The sequence below is a fragment of the Hemitrygon akajei genome, unplaced genomic scaffold (assembly GCF_048418815.1).
Source record: "Hemitrygon akajei unplaced genomic scaffold, sHemAka1.3 Scf000052, whole genome shotgun sequence".
Classification (NCBI taxonomy): domain Eukaryota; kingdom Metazoa; phylum Chordata; class Chondrichthyes; order Myliobatiformes; family Dasyatidae; genus Hemitrygon; species Hemitrygon akajei.
The window spans coordinates 3974724-3999330 of NW_027331938.1; the positions used below are offsets into that span (position 1 = coordinate 3974724).

At 45.6% G+C, this 24607-nt stretch overlaps 1 protein-coding gene and 1 long non-coding RNA gene across 2 annotated transcripts in view; both read right to left on the minus strand.

Annotated features, from left to right (window-relative positions):
* The window catches only part of LOC140721230 (uncharacterized), a 694144-nt gene that overhangs the window by 662669 nt on the left and 6868 nt on the right, over positions 1–24607 (minus strand). The window lies entirely within an intron of this gene.
* The window catches only part of LOC140721190 (uncharacterized), a 98424-nt gene that overhangs the window by 67329 nt on the left and 6488 nt on the right, over positions 1–24607 (minus strand). The window contains exons 2-7 of the mRNA XM_073036048.1: positions 23532–23628; positions 20498–20664; positions 15048–15219; positions 14877–14942; positions 3480–3649; positions 1912–2207 (exon numbers count right to left, since the gene is read on the minus strand). Coding sequence (XP_072892149.1) covers positions 1912–2207; positions 3480–3649; positions 14877–14942; positions 15048–15219; positions 20498–20664; positions 23532–23541 — 881 coding nt within the window. The 5' untranslated portion in view covers positions 23542–23628. The remainder of the gene's footprint in view (positions 1–1911; positions 2208–3479; positions 3650–14876; positions 14943–15047; positions 15220–20497; positions 20665–23531; positions 23629–24607) is intronic.

Sequence of the window (24607 nt, forward strand, 5' to 3'; positions counted from 1 at the left end):
CCCACAGGAGGAAGGGGGATGGGGAAGAGAGTTCCCATAGGAGGAAGGGGGATGGTGGAGAGTGATCCCACAGGAGGAAGGGGGATGGTGGAGAGTGATCACACAGGAGGAAGGGGGATGGAGGAGAGAGCTCCCACAGGAGTAAGGGGGATGGGGAAGGGAGATCCCACCAGAGGAAAGGGGATGGGGGAGAGAGTTCCCACAGGAGGAAGGGGGATGGTGAAGAGAGATCCCACAGGAAGAAGGGGGATGGGGAAGAGAGATCCCACAAGAGGAAGGGGGTTGGGTGAGAGAGATCCCAGAAGAGGAAGGGGGATGGGGGAGAGAGATAACACAGGCGGAATGGGGTTGGGGGATAGAGATCCCAGAAGAGGAAGGGGGATGGGGGAGAGAGACCCCACAGGAGGAAGGGGGATGGAGGAGAGAGATCCCACAAGACGATGGGGGATGAGGAAGAGAGATCCCACAAGAGGAAGGGGGATGGGGCAGACGGATCACACAGGAAAAAGGGGGATGGAGGAGAGAGATCCCACAGGAGGAAGGGGGATGGAGAATAGAGGTCCCACAGGAGGAAGGGGGACGGGGCAGAGAAATCCCACAGGAGGAATGGGGATGTTGGAGAGATATCCCACAGGAGGAAGGGGGATGGGCGAGAGAGTACCCACAGGAGGAAGGGGGATGGGGAAGAGAGTTCCCATAGGAGGAAGGGGGATGGGGGAGAGAGATCCCACAGGAGGAAAGGGGATGGAGAAGAGGGATCCCTCAGGAAGAAGGGGGATGGGGGAGAGAGATCCCACAGGAGGAAAGGGGATGGAGAAGAGGGATCCCACAGGAGGAAGGGGGATGGGGGAGAGAGATCCCACAGGAGGAAGGGGGATGGGGGAGAAAGACCCCACAGGAGGAAGCGGGATGGAGGAGAGAGATCCCACAGGAGGAAGTGGGATGTGTAAGGGTGAGCCCACAAGAGGAAGGGGGATGGGGCCGAGAGATCCCACAGGAGGCAGGGGAATGGAGGATAGAGATCCCTCAGGAGGAAGGGGGATGGGGGAGAGATCACCCACAGGAGGAAGCGGCATTTAGGAGTGAAGATCCCATTAGGAGGAAGGGGGATGGAGGAGAGAGAACCCACAGGAGAAAGGGGAATGGGGGAGAGAGATCCCACTGGTGGAAGTGGGATGGCGATGATAGAACCCACAGGAGGAAGGGGAATGGGGAAGAAAGATCCCGCAGGAAGGGGGGTGGGGAAAATACATTCCACTGGAGGATGAGGAAAGGGTAATAGAGAGCCCACAGGAGGAATGGGGATTGGGATACAAAGTCCCACAGGAGGATTCCAAGGGTAAACGATAATCCTACAAAACGAGAGGATGCAGAAAATCTTTGTACGTGTGTGTTGGGTCTGAACAGAGACCCAGAGGAGATGCGGCCTCGCTCTCTGTGTATCTGGTAGTGAGCAAAGTCACACACTATCAAGAGCAGGGGAGGACAATATCACAATGGTATTTCTTTCCTTCTCACTGGGACAGTCTGCTGATGGTCTCTTGTCCCTCACCGGGAAGGGGGTGTGAATCTCTGACCCACCTGCTGCAGTCAGTGTCGGTCTGGGTGTCAGTAACAGTGAGAAGGAACATTGTCAATGGACGTGTCACAGGCATCAGGAAACACGGCCATTCCTGTGATTTACTACCATTAAACCAATGGTCGTTGTTCACTGATCTGATGAAGTCTCCAACATCCCTTCACAAGGAACCACAGATCCCTCCCGTCCTTGGGGAATTACTGACCGATCCCCTGGGCATTTGTCAGAATTCTTCACAATCTGATTTATCACAGTTTAACCCAAATCTCTTTACATTGAAATGACACAATAGAACTGTTTCACAGTTCCGAGTGAGAGATAAATCAAGTTACCTCAACTCCTGGCACTTGTGCAGCCCGGGTCCCAGCCGCTGGATTCCTTCACACTGAATGTTGCAGCCCTTCAGGTCGAGGTGTTTTATTGTATCACAGAGTCCGATGGCATGAGACAGGACTGCGCAGTCAATCGGGGTCAGTGTCATTCCACTGAATGAAAGTGTTTCCACAGATCCCAGTGTGGCCTGAGCCAGTCCACGATTCTGAGACTCAAACAGGTAGTGCAATGTGTTCAGGAGGCTCCTTTTACCAGCTTTACTCCTCTTGTTTCCACTCTTGCGTTTAACCTCCTCCTTCACCCAGTCAATCACCCGGCAGGTTGTTTCATGACGAAATGGACCCAGAAACTCCACCAGGCCCCGAGCTGTCATTGGGGAGGAGAGACCAGCAACAAAACGGAGAAATACCTCAAATCGCCCATCTGTCGTGTTGTGGGCATCAGTGAGGAATTTCAGGATATCCCCGGGATGTGGATTCAGGAATTGTGTGACTGCAGCTACAAACTCTTGGATGGTGAGGTGTGGGAATGTGTACACCACGCTCTGGGCAGAATCCTCTCTCTCCAAAAGCTCCATCAGGAACCCGGACAGGAACTGGGAAGGCTGCAGATTGTAGTTGACCAAATCTCCATCTGTAAACACAATCTTCTTCTCGAACACTCCTCTGAAGGCCATCTGACCAACCCTGAGTAACACATCACGGGGTCTCTCAATCTCACGGCCGTGGTTTTTCAGGATGTTGTAAATATAGTAGGAGTACAGTTGGGTGATGGTCTTGGGAACTCGCTGTGGGTCCCTGACTCTTTGTGTGAAGAAGGGGCCCAGTGTCAGAGCGAGGATCCAGCAGTAGGAGGGGTTGTAGCTCATGGTGTACAGGATCTCGTTCTCCTTCACATAATTGAAAACAGCTTCCGCCACCATCTGATCTTCAAAATGTCTTATGAAATATTCCTTCCGTTCCTCACCAGAAAATCCCAGGATTTCAGCCCGGACACTGATCTTTGCCTTTTCCAATAAATGTAACGCAGTGGGACGGGTGGTCACCAGCACTGAACACCCTCGGTGCAGCTTGCCCTGGATTAAACTGTACACAATGTCAGACACTTCACACCACCACTCGGGATCTGGGCACTGATGCTTGGGTTCTGTATCTCTCCGACTGTCCGCAAAATCGATTTTGTGTTTGAATTCATCTAAACCATCGAATATAAACAGTAATCCCTCTGGGTTCTTCCAGACTTCTCTCAGGATATTCCCAAAGTAAGGATACTGATTCAGAATCAGTTCCCTCAGGTTTATTCTACAACTAATGGTGTTTAAATCTCGGAATTTGAAACTGAAGACAAACTGGAATTGTTGGTATATTTTCCCCATGGCCCAGTCATAAACAATCTTTTGTACCATCGTTGTTTTCCCGATTCCCGGGACTCCGGCAACTGCTGCTGAACTCCCAGATTTGGATTTACTCCGGGAAAAGCTGCTCTGGAATAACTGATCAGTACGGATTTTTTCCAGCTGTCTGCGGAGTTGTTCCTCTCTATAATCCTCATGCTCTCTGCCTCTTGCCAGCAGCTCATGTTCCACCAGTGTCCAATCTCGAACAGTAGAAATGACCGTGAGCTCAGCGTATCGATCAGCCAGCTGGAAAACCTTCACCTTCTCCGTCATCAGGATCGTGTTCACTCTCAGTGTTTCAGTTTGTGCCCGCAGAGTCTCCTTGTGTTTTTGTTGAACATCTTCCATGGGAACAGAGAACATATTCAAAACGTTAAATGGCTCATCTGACAAAGAACTTTATCACGGTATTTCAGCATTCAGTGTTTGAGATTACATGAATAAATTCAATGCTTCCATGGATATTAGCACAGAAAGTAAAATTCTGTTCACAGACACAGAATTGACAGCAATGGATGTCCCTGAAAATGTCCAATCCTCATGTTCTGGTTCTAGTTATTTGTGAAGGTGAACATTCCCCTGATTGCACTTTCTGAGGAAGCTTAAACAAGCATCACTCCCCACTAACATCTTAACTACATTCTACAGAGGCGTGGTTGAGAGTGTGCTGACCTTTTGCATCACAACCTGGTACTCCAGCTGCAGTGCTGCCGACAAAAAAGCCTTGCAGGGGGTGGTTAGGGGAGCAGAGAAGGTTATTGGGGTCTCCCTACCTTCTGTCCAAGACCTCTTTCAACGTCGATGCCTCCAGAAGACACGGTACATCATTAAAAACCCCTCACACCCTCTCCATGAACTGTTTGTTCTTCTGCCATCAGGTAAACGTTACAGGAGCATCAAAACTAAAACCACAAGGCTATTAAACAGCTTCCTCCCACAGGCGGTCAGACTGCTAAATAGCTGCTCTACCTGACTCTGCTTTGGACACTTTTAACTTGCACCGGACACTTATAACTTGATTTAAAGCGACATGTGGCTGTTGTGTTTTACTATTTATTGTTGTGTTTATTATTTAGTGTTGCATTTGTTATGTTATGATTGCTCTTGCCCCTGGGAAACGCTGTCTCATTCTGCCCTGCAGAGCTGATGTACGGTTGGAATGACAAAGTTTTGGAATCTTGAATATCCTATTGCAGTCCTGACTGCACTCCCGTTACAACAACATTTCACTATATTTAAAGCATTGTTTGCCTCATTAACAGACGATGTTAATGTTGATCTGGTTTGGAACTATGGAGAGCAGGACACTGTGCATTTTGGCCAATCTGCACACTGGGGAGTCACAGGTGTCCACTGCTCTTGCATCAAAACAGGAGCAGAATACGCGGGAAATACTCAAGTCGGGCAGCGTCTGGGGGAGAATCACAGTGAAGTTGCGGATCGATAACCCATCGGAATGACAGGAATGAAAATGGGTAGTTTTCAATCACAGTGATGGAGGATTGGTGGAAAGATGGAATCTGTGTTAATGGCAGAAGCCACGAGGGTCTGTGTCAGTGATGTACATCGTGTCTGTGGGAGAGGGTGGTGAAGTCTTGGCAACTGCTACTCATCAGTCTTGCTGTGGGGGTGTGGGGTTCTGTCTAATGAGGCCTCCGTCTGTCAGAGTCGACCATGGATGTCCTGCTCCTGCAAGCCGGGACACTCCGATATGGAGAGGAAGCTTCTGCCGATGTAGCAAGCTCCCTCTCTCCATGCATCTGATGTACACAAAGGAACGGCAGAGACTGACACAGCTTGGCACCAGAGGTGTCGCAGGAGATGCCAGTCTGCGTTGAACACCATTTAACACTGACTCAGGGACTCCAGCTCCAGGCTTTTCCCACTGGGTTTACTCCCAAACTCTTCCCCATGAGGGGTTACAGTTACAAGGCAGTGGAGTTTTGAGATCAGAGTTTTCTTGCTCCTGGGTGAGCTGCCAATCACAGCCGACAAGCCCCATCTGCCCAAAGCGACTGGTTGTAAGACACCAGTAACCCACCTCTGCCCCTTCTCCTGTGGGAAGAAACGCTTCCACCGGGATTAGTGGCTAAACCGCACGTGAAGGCCAAGAGCTGGACAGAGGCTACTCGCCACCGGGAGCATTTAATAGGTCGTGGCAGCTCATCCGCACTGTCCCCCCCCCCTCCCCCCCCCCCCGGTTATAACAATCTTAAGCAACCAAGGGGCGCTGTATTATTGACAATCGGTAAATTGGTTTATTATTGTGACAGCCCCACTGTAAAATGGAAAACTTTTCTGCATGCGATCCAAATAGATCATTACGTCACATCGGTGCAATGAGGTTGTACAAGGAAAAATGGAACAGAATAGTTCAGGGAAACAGTGTTTCAGTTGCCGAGAAAATGCAGTGCAGGCAGACGATAAGGTAGAAGGTCAAAGGATCATTGAGAGGTCAGCGTTGAGTTTTTTTGGGACTATGTTCCTAAACTGTAGAATTCAACACCTTAAACTACAGTACTGTGCAGAAGTCTGAGGTGTATATTAGGACTGACACATTTTGTCTTTTATTTTCTAGTTTGCACTTTATCCCGTTGTGATGCGGTTTGAACGGCATCGTCTGGATGAAAGGTGCTTTATAAATAAGTCATTATTATTATTATTATTATTATTATTATTATTATTATTATTATTATTATTATTATTATTATTATTATTATCTTAGCCTAAACTGGTAAAACTTGAGGTACAGGCATAGCCAAGGACACTCATGTTTCAATTGATAGGAGATTTCAGATATTCTCATGTTGTATAGTGTTATGGGTTTTCGAAGATTTACACAAGTATCACCGTTTTGGCCTAATTTATTAATACTATTCTGTAAAGCCTTTAGGATGATACCAGTTATTGATATTACAATTGGGATAAATAATACCCTGTTCGTGTTCCATAGTCTTTCATTTTGCCCTTTCAATTCAACATATTTCTGGTATTGTTTTTTACTAATTTATTTCTGTAAGTTATGTGTGTTTGGAATGGCTATATATATTTAAAAAGTTGCTTTTGCTTGTTTATCCTGTAAAATTACATCCGAACGCAGATCATGTATTATCCTATCTGAAATAATGATGGGACGCAGTATGATAGAAAGGACTCTAACTCTAAAATTGGAAAAGGCTTGTACGTTTAGTAAATTATGGTGTTTTTCATCAGTTGTAGTTTAAGCAATGTTTTTGTGAATGTTGTCCGCCATTTTATTGTGCTTGTACAAGTAATGAGATTCAGTTGAACTACTGCAGGATCTTGTAAAGTCAGATTGTTTGTAGTTTCTCTTATAATTTTCAGCATATATCGTCTTGGACCTATGAGTTGTTCATTCTGTATTATTGATAACTACATGTGTCAACATCCTTGTCCTGTATTGCTACAATGATCCCTTCTGTTTCTGGGAAGAGGTCTCCAACTCTGAGACAGGGGCTCGACGCTTCCTTGTCGACATCTAATCGGCTCAGATCGTGTCGATGTCCTCCGTGGGGAGTCAGACTCTTCCATTGGTTAACGTTTTCTACTATTATGATAGTTTCTTCATTTTTATGGGTTATGCTTTCATTTACGTTCAGTGATGTGTACCCCTTATCAGATTTGCATATGAGTGCATGGAGTGCTGAATCCTGCTTGCGTTCTGACAGTGTGTCAATAGAGCTAATTGTGGATTTCAGAAAAGGCGAGCTGAGGGAACACGACACACCAGTCCTCACAGAGGGATCTGATGTGGAAAGAGTGAGCAATTCCAAATTCCTGGCTGTCAATATCTCCGAGTATCTAACCTGGACCCAATATATCGATGCAGCTACAGAGAAGGCACAACAGTGGCTATATTTCATCAGGAGTTTCCAGCATCACTTGAATATTTCTACAGATGTAACTTGCAGAGCATTGGAACTGGCTGCATCATCGTCTGGTTCACGAGGAACGGAGTAAGGCGCACACTCAACGATTCAGGAGCAACTTCTCCTCTGCCATCTAGTTTCTGACTGGACATTGAACCCATCGATAGTGACTCACTAATCTCTTTTTAAATTTCTATTTCTGCACTACTTATTTAGTTTAATATTTCATATAATCACACAGACATGCACAGTTATATATATTCAACTTCCAGGCCCTGAAGCCACTTTGCTGCTCAGCCAGATCCACCGTCTGACAGGCCACATGTCTCGCATGGATAACTCCAGGTTACCGAAAGCAGTACTCTACGGAAAACTCTCTCAGGGCAAGAGAGATCGTGGTGCCCCGCGCAGGAGGTACAAGGACCAAATTAAGCAGAGGCTCTCTCAGGTAAATATGGAGGTCAACGAGTGGCAGCCGCTGATCCACGGAAAAGCCAGGAATTTTGAGGAACCCAGAAGAGCGACTGCTGGAAAGAAGAGGGGATGCAAGAAGGATCCAACTACCCAAGCGCCTGCGTCCCAGCTGTCCCTGTGTCCCAATTGCTCGCGAGTGCACAGTTCCAGAATTGGCCCCTACCGTCACCAACAATCGTGTCGTCATCTAGTACCACCACCCCCCCTCACACACACACACACACACACACACACACACACACACACACACACACACACACACACACACACACACACACACACACACACACACACACACACACACACTATTTGGGAAGAGAACAGGATTTAGGGTATGTTTCATTATCATTAATGCTTGGTGGAACCCCAGAATGTCCATGCCCTCAAATCCTTTTGTTCCCCAGATCTGGAGTACCTGGTGCTGCTGCGTAAACCTTTCCGGCTGCCAAGGGAGTTCCCGGCTGTTATTATCACAGCTGTGTAATAACAACATCCCCCAGTTGTGTGTTATTGTCACAGAGGGGAGATGATTTCCTTCAGAAATCGGTCAGGACTTCCCAAACCACAAAATTTGTATCAACAGTTCCGTGTGAACAGCACTTGCCGTGTGACCGACTGCTTACATTGCCGGTGATCAGCAGGAGCTCAAGAAATTCAGCTCCGATCTGTGCAAAGTCATCCAGGCAGTGAAACGACAATACAGAGATCGTATTCAGGCACAACTCTCCACCAACAACACACACAGCTTATGGCAAGCTCTGCACCCCAATGCAGACTTCAGAGCTAAGTGCAGTGGTGCTGCCAACATCGCTGCCTGTCTCCCAGAGGATCTAAGTCTCTTTACGCTCGGTTCGATATCGCCAACACTGAGACCCCGAGGAGAGCCGACAAAGCGACCTGCACATTGGTCATCTCTGAGGCTGAAATCCGCAGGTGTTTCCAACGAATGGACAGTCGCAAGCTTGCGGGACCGGACGGCATCCCAGGGCGGGTACTCAGGATGCGCGCGGCACAACTGGCAGGTGTATTTACGGATATTTTTAATCTCACCCTCTCCCAATGTAGAGTTCCCTCCTGCTTCAAATCATCCACCATTGTTCCTGTACCTAAAACAACTAAGGCAACATGCCTGAACGTCTGGCGTCCTGTCGCACTCACCTCAATAATAAGCAAATGCTTTGAGAGACTGGTCATGGACTACATCTGCAGCTTGTTACCACCCACACTGGACCCCCTACAATTCACCTACCGACACAACCCATCAACAGATGACACAATAGCCACTGCTCTGCACACCTCCTTAAACATCTGGAGCAGAGGGATGCTTATGTGAGAATGATGTTATTAGACTACAGTTCAGCATTCAATACCATCATTCCCTCCAGGCTTGACAAGAAGCTCAGAGACCTCGGCCTTCACCCTGCCTTGTGCAGCTGGGTCCTGGAGTTCCTGTCAGATCACCAGCAAGTGGTAAGAGTGGGCTCCCTCACCTCAGAGACCTCGGCCTTCAGGGCTCCTCAGGGCTGAGTCCTAAGCTCCCTCCTTTACTCTCTGTATGCGCATGACTGTGTCGCTACCCACAGCTCCAATCTGCTAATTAAATTTGCTGAGGATATATTTATTGGCCAAATCTCAAATAATAACGAGGCAGCCGACACAGAAGAAGTCACCACCCAGACACAGTGGTGACAAGAAAACAACTTCTCCCTCAATGTCGCAAAAACAAAGGAGCTGGATGCAATGTTGCAAAGACAAGAGGAATGGAGATAGGATAACCCCTATTGACATCAATGGATCTGGGGTTGAGAGAGTGAACAGCTTTAAGTTCCTCGGCATTCACATCACTGAGGACCTCACGTGGTCTGTACACATCAATTGTGTGGTGAAAAAAGGCACAACAGCACCTCTTTCACCTCAGATAGAACCACAGAACCGTAGAGCTTTACAGCACAGAAACAGGCCTTTTGGCCCTTCTTGGCTGTGCTGAACCATTTTTCTGCTTAGTCCCACTGACCTGCACCTGGCCCATATCCCTCCATACAACTCTCATCCATATACCTGTCCAAGTTTTTCTTAAATGTCAAAGTCATCCCGTATTCACCACTTCATCTGGCAGCTCATTCCACACTCCCACCACTCTCTGTGTGAAGAAGCACCTTCCCCAATGTTCCCTTTAAACTTTTCCCCCTTCACCCTTAACCCATGACCACTGTTTTTTTTTTCTCAAGTCCCGGCAACACCTTTGTAAACCTTCTCTGCACTCTTTCAACCTTATTAATATGCTTCCTGCAATTAGGTGATCAAAACTGCATACAATACTCCAAATTCAGTCTCACCAATGTCTTATACAACCTCACCATTACATTCCAACTCTTAAACTCAGTACTTTGATTTATAAAGGCCAATGTACCAAATGCTCTCTTTATGACCCTATCTACTTGTGACGCCACCTTTAGGGAATTATGTATCTATACTCCCAGATCCCTCTGTTCTACTGCCCTCCCCAGTGTCCTAACATTTACCTTGTATGTTCTACCTTGGTTTGACCTTCCGAAGTGCAATACCTCACAATTGTCCACATTAAACTCCATCTGCCATTTTTCAGCCCATTCCCCCAACTGGTCCAAATCCCTCTGCAAGCTTTGAAAACCTTCCTCACTGTCCACTACACCTCCAATCTTTGTTTCATCAGCAAATTTGCTGATCCAATTTGCCACATTCTCATCCAGATCATTGAGATAGATGATAAATAACAATGGACCCAGCACAGATCCCCGTGGCACACCACTAGTCACAGGCCTCCACTCAGAGTAGCAATCCTCCACTACCACTCTCTGGCTTCTTCCATTGAGCCAATGTCTAATCCAATTTACTACCTCTCCATGTATATCTAGCGACTGAATCTTCCTATCTAACCTCCCATGCAGGACCTTGTCAAAGGCCTTACTGAAGTCCATGTATACAACATCCACTGCCTTTCCTTCATCCACTTTCCTGGTAACTTCCTCGATAAACTCTAATAGATTGGTTAAACATGATCTACCACGCACAAAGCCATACTGACTTTTTCTAATAAGTCCCTGTCTATCCAAATACCTGGAGATCCTATCTCTTACTATTCCTTCCAATAATTTACCTACTACCGATGTCAAACATACCAGCCTATAATTTCACGGCTTACTTTTTGAGCCTTTTTTAAACAACGGAACTACATGAGCTATCCTCCAATCCTCTGGCACCCGATCCGTGGATATCGACATAATATTTATGCCAGGGCCACTGCAATTTCAACATTAGTCTCCTTCAAGGTCCGAGGGAATACCCTATCAGGTCCTGGGGATTTATCTACTCTGATTTACCTCAAGACAGCAAGCACCTCCACCTCTTTAATTTGTATAAGTTCCATGACCTCCTGACTTGTTTGCCTTGTTTCCATAGACTCCATTCCAGTTTCCATAGTAAATACAGATGCAAAATACCCATTTAATATCTCTCCCATTTCTTTTGATTCCATACATAGCCGACCACTCTGATCTTCAAGAGGACCAATTTTATCCCTTACTATCATTTTGCTCTTAACATACCTGTAGAAGCTCTTAAAATTATCGTTCACCCTGACTGCCAAAGCAACCTCATGTCCTCTTTTAGCCCTCCTGATTTCTTTCTTAAGTATTTTCTTACTCTTTTTATACTCCTCAAGCATCTTATTTCCTCCCTGTTGCCTATACATGTTATACATCTCTTTTCTTCTTTATCAGAGTTCCAATATCTCTCAATAGCCAAGGCTCCTTATTCTTATTCATTTTGCCTTTAACCCTGACAGGAACATACAAACTCTGCACTCTCAAAATTTCTCCTTTGAAGGTCTCCCACTTACCAATCACATCCTTGCCAGAGAACAACCTATCCCAATCTACGATTTTTAGATCCCTTCTCATTTCTTCAAATTTGGCTCTTTTCAGGTTTAGAAAGTCAACCCGAGGACCAGATCTATCTTTATCCCTGATCAAGTTGAAACTAATGACGTTATGATCACTGGAACGAAAGTGTTCCCCTACACAGACTTCCATCACCTGCCCTAACTCATTTGCTAATAGGAGATCTAATATTGCATCCTCCCTAGTTGGTACATCTATATATTGTTTTAGAAAGCTTTCCTGAACACATTTTACAAACTCTAATCTAGACGTTTAACAGTATGGGAGTCCCAATCAATGTGTGGAAAATTAAAATCCTCTACAATCACAAATTTCTGTCTCCTGCAGTTGTCTGTTGTCTCTTTGCAGATTTGCTGCTCCAATTCTCACTGACTATTGGGTAGTCCATAATACAACCCTATTAATGTGGTCATATCTTCCTGTTTCTCAGCTCCACCCATATGGCCTCAGTAGACAAGCCATCTAATCTGTCCTGCCGAAGCACTGCTGTAATATTTTCCCTGACTAGCAAAGCCACCCCCCACCCTTCATCCCTCTGTCTCTATCACGTCTGAAACATTGGAACCCTGGAACACTGAGCTGCCAGTCCTGCCCCTCCTGTAGCCAAGTTTCAGTAATGGCTATGATGTCATAATTCCATGTGTCAATCCAGGCCCTCAGCTCGTCTGCCTTTCCCACAATACTCCACGCTTTGAAATATACACACCTCAGAAGATTATTACCAGCACACACAACCTTGCTATTTGTGACTTTGCATGAACTACCAACATCATTTATTTTTACCCCCGTTCCACCATCTACTCTGGCACTCTGGTTCCCATCGAGTTTAAACCCTCCCCAATGAAACTAGCAAACCTCCCTGCAAGTATATTGGTGCCCTTGTAGTTCAGGTGTAACCCGTCTCTCTTGTACAGGCCCCACCTGCCCCTGAAGAGGTCCCGATGATCTAGAAATCGGAAACCCTGCCCCCTACACCAGTTTCTCAGCCACGTGTTCATCTGCCAGAGCATCGCACTCTTACCCTCACTGGCACGTGGCACAGGCAGCAATCCGGAGATTACTACCCTCGAGGTCCTGTTTTTCAAGCTCTCTGTACTCACTCTTCAGGACATCCTGACTCTTTCTACCTATGTCATTGGTACCGATGTGTACCATGACATCTGGCTGATCACCCTCCCACCTCAGAATGCTGTGCAGGCGATCAGAGACATCCCTGACCATGGCACCCGGGAGGCAACAAACCATCCGGGAGTCTCTGTCACAACCACAGTATCTCCTGTCTGAACCCCTGACTATGGAGTCCCCTATCACGACCGCTCTCCTCTTCCTCCTCCCTCCGTTCTGCACTGCAGAACCAGACTCAGTTCCAGAGATCCGGCTGCCGCAGCTTGTCCCAGGTAGGCCATCCTCCCCCCCCCCCCCAACAGTATCCAAATTGGTATACCTATTTTGGAGGGGAATGGCCACAGAAGAACCCTACATTATCTGTCCTTTCCCCTTCGCTCGCCTGATGGTAACCCAATTACCTGTGCCCTGTTTCTTAGGTGTAACTACCTCCCGGAAGCTACTATCTATAAACTGCTCAGTCTCCCGAATGATCCGGAGGTCATCCAGCTCCTGCTCCAGTTCCCTAATGCGGTCTGTTATGAGCTGTAGCTGGATGCACTTCTTGCAGGTATCGTTGTCAGGGACACTGGATGTCTCCCTGACTTCCCACATCCTGCAAGAGGAGCATTCCAACATCCTGCCTGGCATATTCTCTAGTCTGAACAAAAAAAAAGAAAAACAGAAAAACAAATGGTTGAGAACGGTTGGGATGGGCCCCTAAATGCTAACGATTTTCTATAGGGGCACAATTTTGTGCATCCTGACTGGCTGCATCACTGCCTGGTATGGGAACTGTATTTCTCTCAATCGCAGGACTCTGCAGAGAGTGTTGCGGACAGCCCAGTGCATCTGTAGATGTGAACTTCCTACTACTCAGGTCATTTCAGAGATAGGGGGTAAAAAGTGCCGAAAGAACATTCTGGACCCAAGTCTCACCAACCACAAACTGTTGCAGCTGCTACCATCCGGGAAATGGTACCGCAGTATAAAAGCCAGGACCAACAGGCTCCGGGACAGCTTCTTCTACCAGGCCATCAGACTGATTAATTCACGCTGATACAATTCTATTTCCACAATTGTATACATAAATACAGACTCACTGCACACACTTTACTGTAATCGTGCTGCTGGCGCAGAAAAACAATTTTCACGACATGTGTCCATGATATTAACCCTGATCCTGAAAATTTTTATCTGGCTGTTGTCTCATTTTTTTTAGATCTGTTATTCATCATCCTCATACTGTCCTCGTTCATATCAATCCAAGTGCGCTCCAGTGCACATGGGGTTTTCCAGAAATTGCTATTTAAGTTCTTATTTTTTTGCATATCTTCCAGATCTGTTTCAGACCAGGGTATTTTACCAAAATTATATGTCAATATGGGCACAGTGAGTGTTTATTACCTAGAGGGTAAATAGAGGGTCACGGGGTAGTGTGGGGTTGGTACTCTTTTTAAAGGAATACATGGGTCGGCACAACATCCAGGGCGGAAGAGCCTGTAATGTGCTGTAGTATTCTAGTGTCTAGAGTCTGGTGACTAGGGTCATGTCGGAGTCAACTATGTTATAGATGCTCCTAGTTATAAATGAATGTGCAGGAAATGCAAGGAAATGGTCAATAATATAAGAAAGGATACCAAAGTATATATTTTTTTTCATTCCCAGATATATAAAGAGTAAAAGAACGGAGAGGGTCGATATCGGACCACTAGAAACTGCTGTTGTAGTTGCAGTAACGGGTGAAAAGGAAATGCCAGACAAACTCTGTGCAAGTCACTAGCAGAATTCCAAAAGGTAAAGAACATCAGCAAACAGAATTGCGTGTAGTGCTATTACAAAGGAAAAGGGGCTTGGAAGATGAAAGGTCTGAAGATAGAAAAGTCACCTGGACTGGGTCATACAGTGTATCAGGAGCCTGCCTAGGGTGTGTTGGGATTCCCAGAGCGTTAGGACCTGGAGTGAAGGCTTCAGCAGAACCAACAGCTGGATTAATAGAAAAATATATTGTAGAATATTCAGGCTGCAAAGAGAGATTCGTTGAATTGTTGCTTGACTCCAGAGATCAGCGAATGATTAATGGCGAATTTTGATTCCCAGGTTTTGCCAAGTCACAGACTAACACTTGAGATGTGGTTTGAACTGTGCATTTGATCACTCACCTATCAGCTGAGTGGGTAATTCAGATAAACCTTGGCCGATGTTCATGTATTCCTGTGGATCAGGACCTGTTTAAATATTAAAAAATCCATGGAAACAGAGCTAAAATAATTAAAATAACTAAAATGTTTATCTCAATGTGCCTTTGTGTTCAGTGCGTGGTTTTAACATACCATGTTCCTGTATTTCCCTCAGTATTCTGTCCAACTTCGGTAACTCAGTCCTCCACATCAGAAAGGATTCCCACATCGCCCTCCGGGCTCGGGAGCCTTTGCCATTCACCAAACTGAGGAAGAGTCTGGAACTCTCTGTCCGGTTTCCCTTCTCTGTCAGTTCAGTGACTTTCTACAAAAGGAAACAATGGACTTATTGTGGAGCAGACAGACAGACATGGAGAATGTGCAGGAAAGTATCTGTTCATGGCCCCGGTAGCTTCAGAACAGATGCTGTCACTGGGCTGTTGCCTCATCCTCTCTGGGTTCAGTCATTAACAGAGAAACAGTAACTGAAGGAAATTCTAAATCAATAGTGTGTAAGAATAAGGATTTCCTGACACCCTGCAGTAGATGCAATGTGATTAATTTCCTCGATCTGTCAATGTACAGCATTACATCAACAAGATGTGACAACAAGAACGGGAGAGAGGGGAGAGAGAGCAAAAACAAATGGATGGCGGGCATCACTGAATCGTGGCTGACAAAAGTTTATAGTTGGGTGCTTAAATCCAAGGATAAATATTGAATCGAAAGGATACACAACTAGGTGACAGTGTTGGGTCGAAACTGCTGTCATTAAAAATGAAAAGTCCTGAGAAAGAGGTGATGTCGGATTAGACGATGAGGATGTTAAGAAACTGCTTAGGTAAAATGACCCTGATGGAAATTATATACAGGCGTGTTAACAGTAGGCAGGATGTGGGCTACAAATTACAACGGGGGAGAGGAGAGGCATGGAAAAAGGTCACTGCTAAAATTGTCACGGGGAATTTCAATATGTAGGTAGCTTTGGAAAATCAGGTCGGTGCTGAATCCCAAGTGAGGGAATTTATAGAATGCCAATGAGATGGCTTTTGAGAGAAGCCTATGGTTGAGCCCACTATAGGAAAGGCGGATCTGGAGTCTGTTTTGTGTATTGCACCAGATTTGATTAGGGAGCTTCAGCTAAATAAACTCTTAAGAGGCAGTGATCATAAAATAGCGGAACTCAGCCAGCAGGTTGAAAGGGAGAAAGTAAAGTTAGAGGTATCAGTGCTACAGTAGAATAAAGGAATTACCTCGGCATGAGAGAGGAGCTGGGCAATAATAAATTTGAAAATGACACTAACAGGGACAATGGCAGAGCAGGAATGGCTGAAGTTTCTCGGAGGACAAACAATCACAATGATGAAGAATTATTCTAAAGGGAGGATGATCATCCGTGGCTGACGAGGTAGTCAAAGCAGCACAAAAGCAAAGGAGAGGGCACAGAATATTACAAAATATAGTAGAAAGCTGGAGGACTGGGATGTTTCTACAAACCAACAGAAGGCAATTAAAAAGCCGTAAATAGAGAAGATATGAAATAGGAAGGCAGGCTAGAGAATGATGTAAAATAGCTTACCAAAACGTCCGTCTGATATATGAAGATTGAAAGAGAGGAGAGTGGATATTGGGATGCTTGAAAATGACAGTGGAGCGGTACTGTCAGGGGACAAGGAAATGCCGGAAGGTATTGGTCGGCATTTTGCGTCAGTCCTCACTGTAAAAACACTAGAACGTGCCAGATATTTGAGAGTGTCTGGTGGCAGAAGTGAGTGTATTTGCAATTATTGCAGAGAAGGCGCTTGGGAAGCTGAAAGTTCTGAAGATAGATGAGTCCAGATCAACTGCACGCGATTGCTTCTGAAGGAGGAGGCTGAAGAGATTGTGGAGACATTAGTAATGATCGCTCAAGAATCACTAGATTTTGGAATGGTTCCGGAGGACTGATCATTTTAAACTATAGGCCAGTTAGTCTGATCAGCGTTTGGGAAGATGTCAGCAGTCGATAACTGAGGATAAGGTTTCGGGGTATTTGGACGCACATGATAAGAAAAAGGCCAACATCCATGGGAGGGAATCTTGCCTGACAGAACTGTTGGAATTTTTTGAGAGAACAGCATGCTGGGTCGACAACGGAGAGTCAGTGCAAGTTGTTTACTTGGACTTCCCGAGGACCTTTGACCAGGTGTCCCACATAGACCGATGAAAAAGTGGACACATCAGTGGCAATTGGAATGTAGTATAGTGAGGTACGTGGCCATATACTTTAGCAGAAATAATGAAGACGTAGAATATTTTTGAATCTGGGAGAAAATTCAGAAATCGGAGTTGTAAAAAGTGTCTGGAGACCTGGTGCAGGATTTCGTGCAGGTTGAGTCGGTGTTCGGAAAGGAAAATACAAATGCCAGCATTCATTTCGAGAGGATCAGAATAGAAGAACAAGCACTGGCCAGACCGCACTCGCATATTTTGAACCCCTGATCAGAGAAAATATGTGATGGCGTTGTGAAAAATCCAGAGAGGAATCTAAACTAACAGAACCTGTGATATTAAACCAGTTTTTGATGGGAATGGATCCTGGATGCACCTGTACTGGCTGGAGTGTGGAAGGATGAGGGGGAATCTAATTGTAACCTGTGGAATATCGAAAGGCATTGAGAGGACGTGGAGATGATGTTTCTAAGTGGGGGAGTCTAGAACCAGACGGAACAGCCTCAGATTAGAGGGACGTCCATTTAGAACAGAATTGAGGAGATTATTTAGCCGAGGAGTAGTGAAACTGCAGAATCCATTGGAACTGACAGCTGCGGAGACCAGGTCATTGAGTATATTTAAAACAGTGGTTGGTATCTTCTGGACTAGTCTGGTCAGCAAAGTTGAGAGGGATAGTAAATCACCCATAATGTAATGGCGGAGCAGAATCGATGGGCCTAATGGCCAATTGTGCTCTGATGCCTTATGGTCTTATGATGTGTAAAGATAAAGGAAGATTAAGAAATGTCAGTGCGGCTATCTTATAATGGAGATAGTTACTGTCTGGCACTCATACCGTAAAATGCTGATCACTTCCTGAATGCAGGCATGCGCTTCCAGATTAACTGAGGAATTATGAATTAAACATTGAATAGTCTTCAAGCAACATACACCTATGATGGAATTAAGGTAACTGAATATGGATGGACTTAGGACATTGCTCTGAGAAATAAGAGAGGCAGCGTTTAAGGGTAAGCACAACATTGTGGGCCGAAGGGTCTGTACTGTGCTGTACTATTCTATGTTCTATGTTCTCTGTCCTGGATTTGAATGATTGATCTTCTGGAACAGATATCAGTAGGGAATAACGGACAACAATTATGAAATAAATCAGCATAATTCCCTAATGGCCCACTGCACTGTAAAATAATCCCTCAGTTTCACTGCTACCAGGTCTGAGGAGTTACAGTTGTGAAAGAAATTTAACCAGTAAAGCAGACGTCTCCAGATGATGAATTTATAGATCAGCATCATATTTACAGATTACCTCTTGCCTTTGGATAATGCCTGTGTGATTCGTTACAGACAGCGCCAATGAATCCCAACGAGAACAGAGTTACTCACGGGTGTAACACACTTGATTTTCTAATACCACTCATGGCTGAATAGTTCAGATCTAGGACAAGACAATCACTGTTTGTGAGCTCCAAGGAGAGTACCCTGAAATGGTGTGTCCCTGTCTCTCATTAGTCAGATATTCAGCAAGTTAGCAGTTTTTTTTTTTGTTTGCCCCTTCCCTTTCAGGAAATCCTATTGATCTTCTTCCCTTTCAGGACAACCTGTTGATTTTTTGGGATCATGAGATATCAGCTAGTCACCAGATTTATTTTATGTTTTGTGCTTTCTTCTGCCCTTTTAGATCAAACTATTGATGTTTGTGGTCATAAGATATAGGCTTTGTGCGTGATCTTTCACATCCAATCAATCTCAGAGTTTTTCGAGGAAGTTACCAGGAAAGTTGATGAAGGCAAGGTTGTGGATATTGTCTACATGGACTTCAGCACGGTATTTGACAAGGTCCCGTATAGGAGATTGGTCTGGAAGATTCAGTTGCTTAGCATTCAAGATAAAGTAGTAAACTGGATTAGACACTAACTTTTTGGAAGGAATCCGGAGTGTCACTATAGACTGTTGCATTTCTGTTTGGCGCCTGTAGCTCGTGCAGTGTCACGGGAATCGGTGCTGTGCCTGTTGTTGTTTGTCATCTATATCAATGATCTGGATGAAATTACGGTTAAGAGCATCAGCAAATTTGCTGATGACTCCAACATTGGGAAGGAGCAGTTGACAAAGAGGTAGATTACAAGAGCTTGCAGTGAGGTCTGGACCAACCGGAGAATGGGTTTAAAAGGGGCCGATGCAATTTAATGCAGACAGGTGCAAGATGTTGCACTTTGGATGGACTAATCAGGGTAGATCTTACACAGCGACCGGTAGAACAAAGTGATCTGGGAATACAGGTACATAAGCCATTGAAAGTGGCAGCAAATGTTGATAGGCTCTGAAAGTAAGTTTCTTAGCGCATTATCCTTGGTAATTGAAAATATCGTGTACGATATGATGTTGTATAAGACGTTGGAGAAGCCTAATTTGGATATTATGTGCAGTTCTGCACACCTACCTGCAGGACAGATAGAAATGTTTGAAAGAGTACAAAAAAAAAACATTACAAGGATGTTACCTGGACTGGAAGACCTAAGTTATAAGAAAAGAGTGAACTGATTAGGACTTTATTCATTGGAACATGAAAGACTGAGCGGAGATTTGATAGAAGTGTACACAATTACTTTGGGATATAGATAGGATAAATGCAAACAGGCATTTTGTACTGAGGTAAAGAGTTACTACAACAAGAGGTTATCACCAAAGGGTGAAAGGTGAAAAGTTCAAAGGGTACAAAGGTGAAACCGGTTTACTCAGAGGGTGGTGAGAGTGCGAAACTAGCTAGCAGGGCAAGTAATGCAAGTGGTTAAGAGAATTCTGAATAGATGCATGCGTAATGACCGTATAGAGCGCCATGGCCCGGTGCAGGTCAATGGGAATAAGTAGATTCTGTAGTCTGGCATGGAATAGATGGGCCAAAAGGCCTGTTTCTGCACTGTACTTTGCTGTGACTATGGCAAGTCAGCCACACATTGTTTGGGAACACACGGAACCAAGACAAGCTGTGGTTAGCTGGTTTCCCTGCCTCAGGTACCGCAGTCAAGCCAGTTGGCCCAATTGACAGTTTAATACTCATCCTGGATTAATGAGATGACATGAAGCTACCCGACGGTTCAGCCAAGATTAGAAATTAGTTTCAGACCGAATGCCTTTTGGAAGTCCAGATATGCAGCCACTGCTCTTACTTCACACTGATAAATACAGCAGGTGATACAAGAAAAGGTGATGCTAAACCTGCAGTTCCCAGTGCTCCCCACCTTAAAAACTGAAACCAGATCTGCGAGAGACAAGTCAGAGATCAAAGTCTCCATTCCCAAGTCGATCTCCTAAAACGTCCAGGAGATTAATGTTGATCACTATTCCCTCTGATACCAGCAGATCAGTGACAATACACGAACTGCACTCACCTCATTTTCTTCTCTACTGAAATGTCCCTCCTTTGTCAACATCCAACCCAGTCTCTCAACCTTTTCTTCAATTGCTTGTTTGAGTCTGTCCCTGTAGAATTTTGTCAGTTGGTACAGTCGATATTCCTCCCCCTGTGCCAGGAGGTCGGAGATTGTAAACTCTGGCTCTGTGAATATAAAAAGGAAAATGTTGGCTTGAACTCAGATATCCCACGTCTCCACCGCTCTCACCCAACTCAACAAAAAACCGTGTCTTGAACCTGCCTACAGATACAAAATTGGATTAATTCTCCATCTCCAACACCATCACACTGAGCACGGAGTCCCCCTACGGCTGTGTGCACAGACCACTGCTGTTCACTCTGCTGACCCACGACTGTGCTGCAACACACAGCAAGAACGACGAGTCAGCTTACAGAGAGGAGGTGCAGCAGCTAACGGACTGGTGCAGAGCCAGCAGCCTGTCTCTGAATGTGAACAAAACAAATTTCTTGGTGTTCATCTGGCGGAGAATCTCACCTGGTCCCTCAACACCAGCTCCATAGCCAAGAAAGCCCAGCAGCGTCTCTACTTTCTGTGAAGGCTGAGAAAAGTCCATCTCCCACCCACCATCCTCATCACATTCTAAGGTGGTTGTATTGAGAGCATCCAGAGCAGCTGCACCACTGCCTGGTTCGGAAATTGCACCATCTCAGATCGCAAGACCCTGCAGCGTATAGTGAGGTCAGCTGAGAAGACCATCGGGGTCTCTCTTCCCGCCATTACGGACATTTACACCACACGCTGCATCCGTAAAGCCAGCAGCATTATAAAGGATCCATGCACCCCTCATACAATCTCTTCTCCCTCCTGCCATCTGGGAAAATGCACCGAAGCATTCGGGCTCTCACGGCCAGACTATGTAACAGTTTCTTCCCCCAAGCTATCAGACTCCGCAATACCCAACACCTGGCCTGACACCTTACTGCCCTATTGTCACGTATATTATTTATTGTAATGTCTGCACTGTTTTGTGCACTTTATGCAGTCCTAGATGGGTGTGTAGTTTAGTGTAGTTGTTGTGTGTTTTTTTTTCCTCTGTGTTGTGACCAGATTTGGAGTGAAACTGTGCTGGTTAATGTGACCCGTACATCCTGTCAGGTGACCATCCCGATAAGCCGGTGACCGGACACATTTACTCCCAGTAAAATAGCACGATAAGCACAGTAATACTAATCACAGCAGTTGAACGCAAGGATGACCACGGGATCATAATGCACCGGTGTCCGGTGATACCGGGAAATATCACTGTGATTATCTTCCACAAGCTAAAATCTCCCTCGGTCACTAACTGTCCAGTAGTCTGTGTCACACAAAGACCAGCAACGGGATTACACATGGTGCCGTCTGCTGGATCACACATTGTCCAGTTGCTTTGTCACACGAGGGGCTGGAGACTGGACAAGGGGACTGGAGTTGACCAGGCTGACCATTCCCCTGAGATCTATGCTGTCCTCTCCCCTGGTTCCCATCTTATTCCCCACCTGCTGATCATCATGTAACAACTATGCATGTCATTGGCAAAGTCTTGGTTATAGAGCTTTGTGTGTAGTTGCAGTTGCTAATCTATAGGATGGAGGTGATGAAGCTGGAAAGTGTGAAGTGAAGAATGAACACTACGGTACTGGACTAGGGTGTTGTTTTTTGTGTTATATGGTTGGGCTGGGGCAGCTTGCCCTGGAGCTCAGGAGCTTGAAGGGAAACCTTACACACACACACACACACACACACACTCACACTCACACACACACACTCACGCACACGCACACACACATACACACACACACACACACACACACACACACACACACACACACACACACACACACACACACACACACACACACACAAATCAGGGGTGCAGATAGGGTAGATGGTCACAGTCTTTTTCCCCGGGTAGGGGAGTCTGAGACTCGAGGGCAGAGATTTAAAAGGGACCAAAGGGGCATTTTTTCACGTGGTGGCTGATGGGTATAAATTACATGCATCCAGAAGAGGCCGCAAACACAAATAAAATTACAAAATTGAGAGTATGTGGGCAGGAAAAAGGGGAGAAGAAGTTTACTCGGGAAATTTGGGAAAACTGCAGGAAAATGGGACATATAGATCAGCATGAATTATGTGGGCCGAAGGACCCGTTTCCAGGCTGGAGCATCGTTTTTATTCCAGCTGGAATCTCAGATTTAAGCACAATCACATTGTCTAGAGGTGACAGAGAGATTTGGTCATTGGTTTTGCCGGGTTTCCCAGCCAAGATCCTGGGAATTTAAATTCAGGTAGAAGATCATCTCAAGAGGGAAATATTTAGAAACTCAGGTTCACCATTTCTCCACAGCCCAGACATTCACTGGGGTGTTAAAACTCCGAAGCAGATCACAAATGTATCTACAATGAGCTGCCTCCTGTTCCTCAGCCATTCCCAGCACCGGCAATGATCTCCGCTCCGCTACAGAAAACAGATTTCGGTGGCACCCCTCCTCCTTTGCGTAGCAGGCAAGAAAAACCAGGGGGGAGTTGGTAGCTTTCCTTCCAAAACCTGAAATGCTGTGTTATCATAGAATCTCTGAAATCCCGAAAATGCTCCTATCATCTGCTACTGAATTTTATAAATGAAGGTTGAGGATGTCTTACACATCAGGGCTTGTCTGGAGGTGAAATGGACCCTGACCCTGAACATTCACATAAACGACAAGATCGCTGTCACATTCCTGTCTGTGGTTCACTCACGACCACCTGATTCAGGAGCCCCTGCTCCTTTCACTCAGCTGAAGCTTTGTATGATGAGCGGAGTGATTCGACCATTACTGGTGTCAGGTCCCTGCGCTGGAACTGTTGGATTGATCAATTGCTCAAGGCCGCTTTACCAGTGGGATAAATGACATTGCTTGATGAAACTTTTCTATGCACTGTTAACAACTCTGTCAGTTATTTTTCCACCTGAACTATTGTGTACAAACGCGATAAAAGTTTAATTCAAAGATCCCTGTGATCATACCTTTGTCCATTCTGATTCTGACTGGCGATTGCTGATTGTCGTCGTCTTGTTTACACTTTGGTCGCGCTGAAGGACAGCTCCACCTGCTGGTGATGCTCTAAATTTCACAACAAGCAGACAGTGAGTCAGAGAGTACGACTACTTTGCAAATATGACAGTATTTCCATCCCCTGTAGCATTTGGCATGGGGACCAAACATTCCCTGTTAGTAACCACTTCCACACCATATCTGTCCACTGATACCTGGCGCATCTACTGACAGAGTCACAGAGCAATAAAATCCAAATTCAGAGCGTTCAGCCCAACGAGACAATGCCAACCACAGTGCCCACTGAGATGGTCACAGTTTCCTGTGATGGGGCCATCTCCCTTCTGGCTTCTTCACTCCATCTACACACCCCAACTGCTTTCTGATTTATGCAACTTCATCTGCCTCATCCACTTCCTCTGGCTGTTTCCTCCACATAAGCCCCAACATCTGCATGAATCCGCTGCTGATCAGATTGGGTTTGCAATCTCTTTACCAGCCCCTGTCCATTTAGATCCCCTAGATGCTACGATAATCTTCTCTGTGAACAGCAACTACTAATGTTGTGCATTCTGCGAAATTACCTGTCAAGTAATCCTTGTGCAACCGCATCCAAGTCATTGCAATAAAATAACGAATATCAAAGGTCCCAACTTGTAGCCACATGGCACAGCACTAATTACTCGTCTCCATTGCGAGGAGAAACCTTCAACCAGCACTCTTTGCTTGCTACCTTGAAGCTAATTTAGAATACATCCAATTTGCTCTCTCCGGACAGCATGGGACCTGATCACCGAGACCAAGCTGCCATGTGACACCTTGTCAAAGGCTTTGCTGAAGTCCCATGCACAACATCCATGGGAACATAACTTTGAATTTCCACCTCTGCTAATGTCACGTTCACAGGTTCTGACAATGAAATTAGCAGAAAAGTACCTGATGAGGCCAAGGTATGTCAATGTAAATTATGGGTTGCCATGTGCTAGTTAGGACTGAATAAAATGCAGTGTTGGGATATTTTGCTTTATAAATGGTCTGTTCTCAGCAG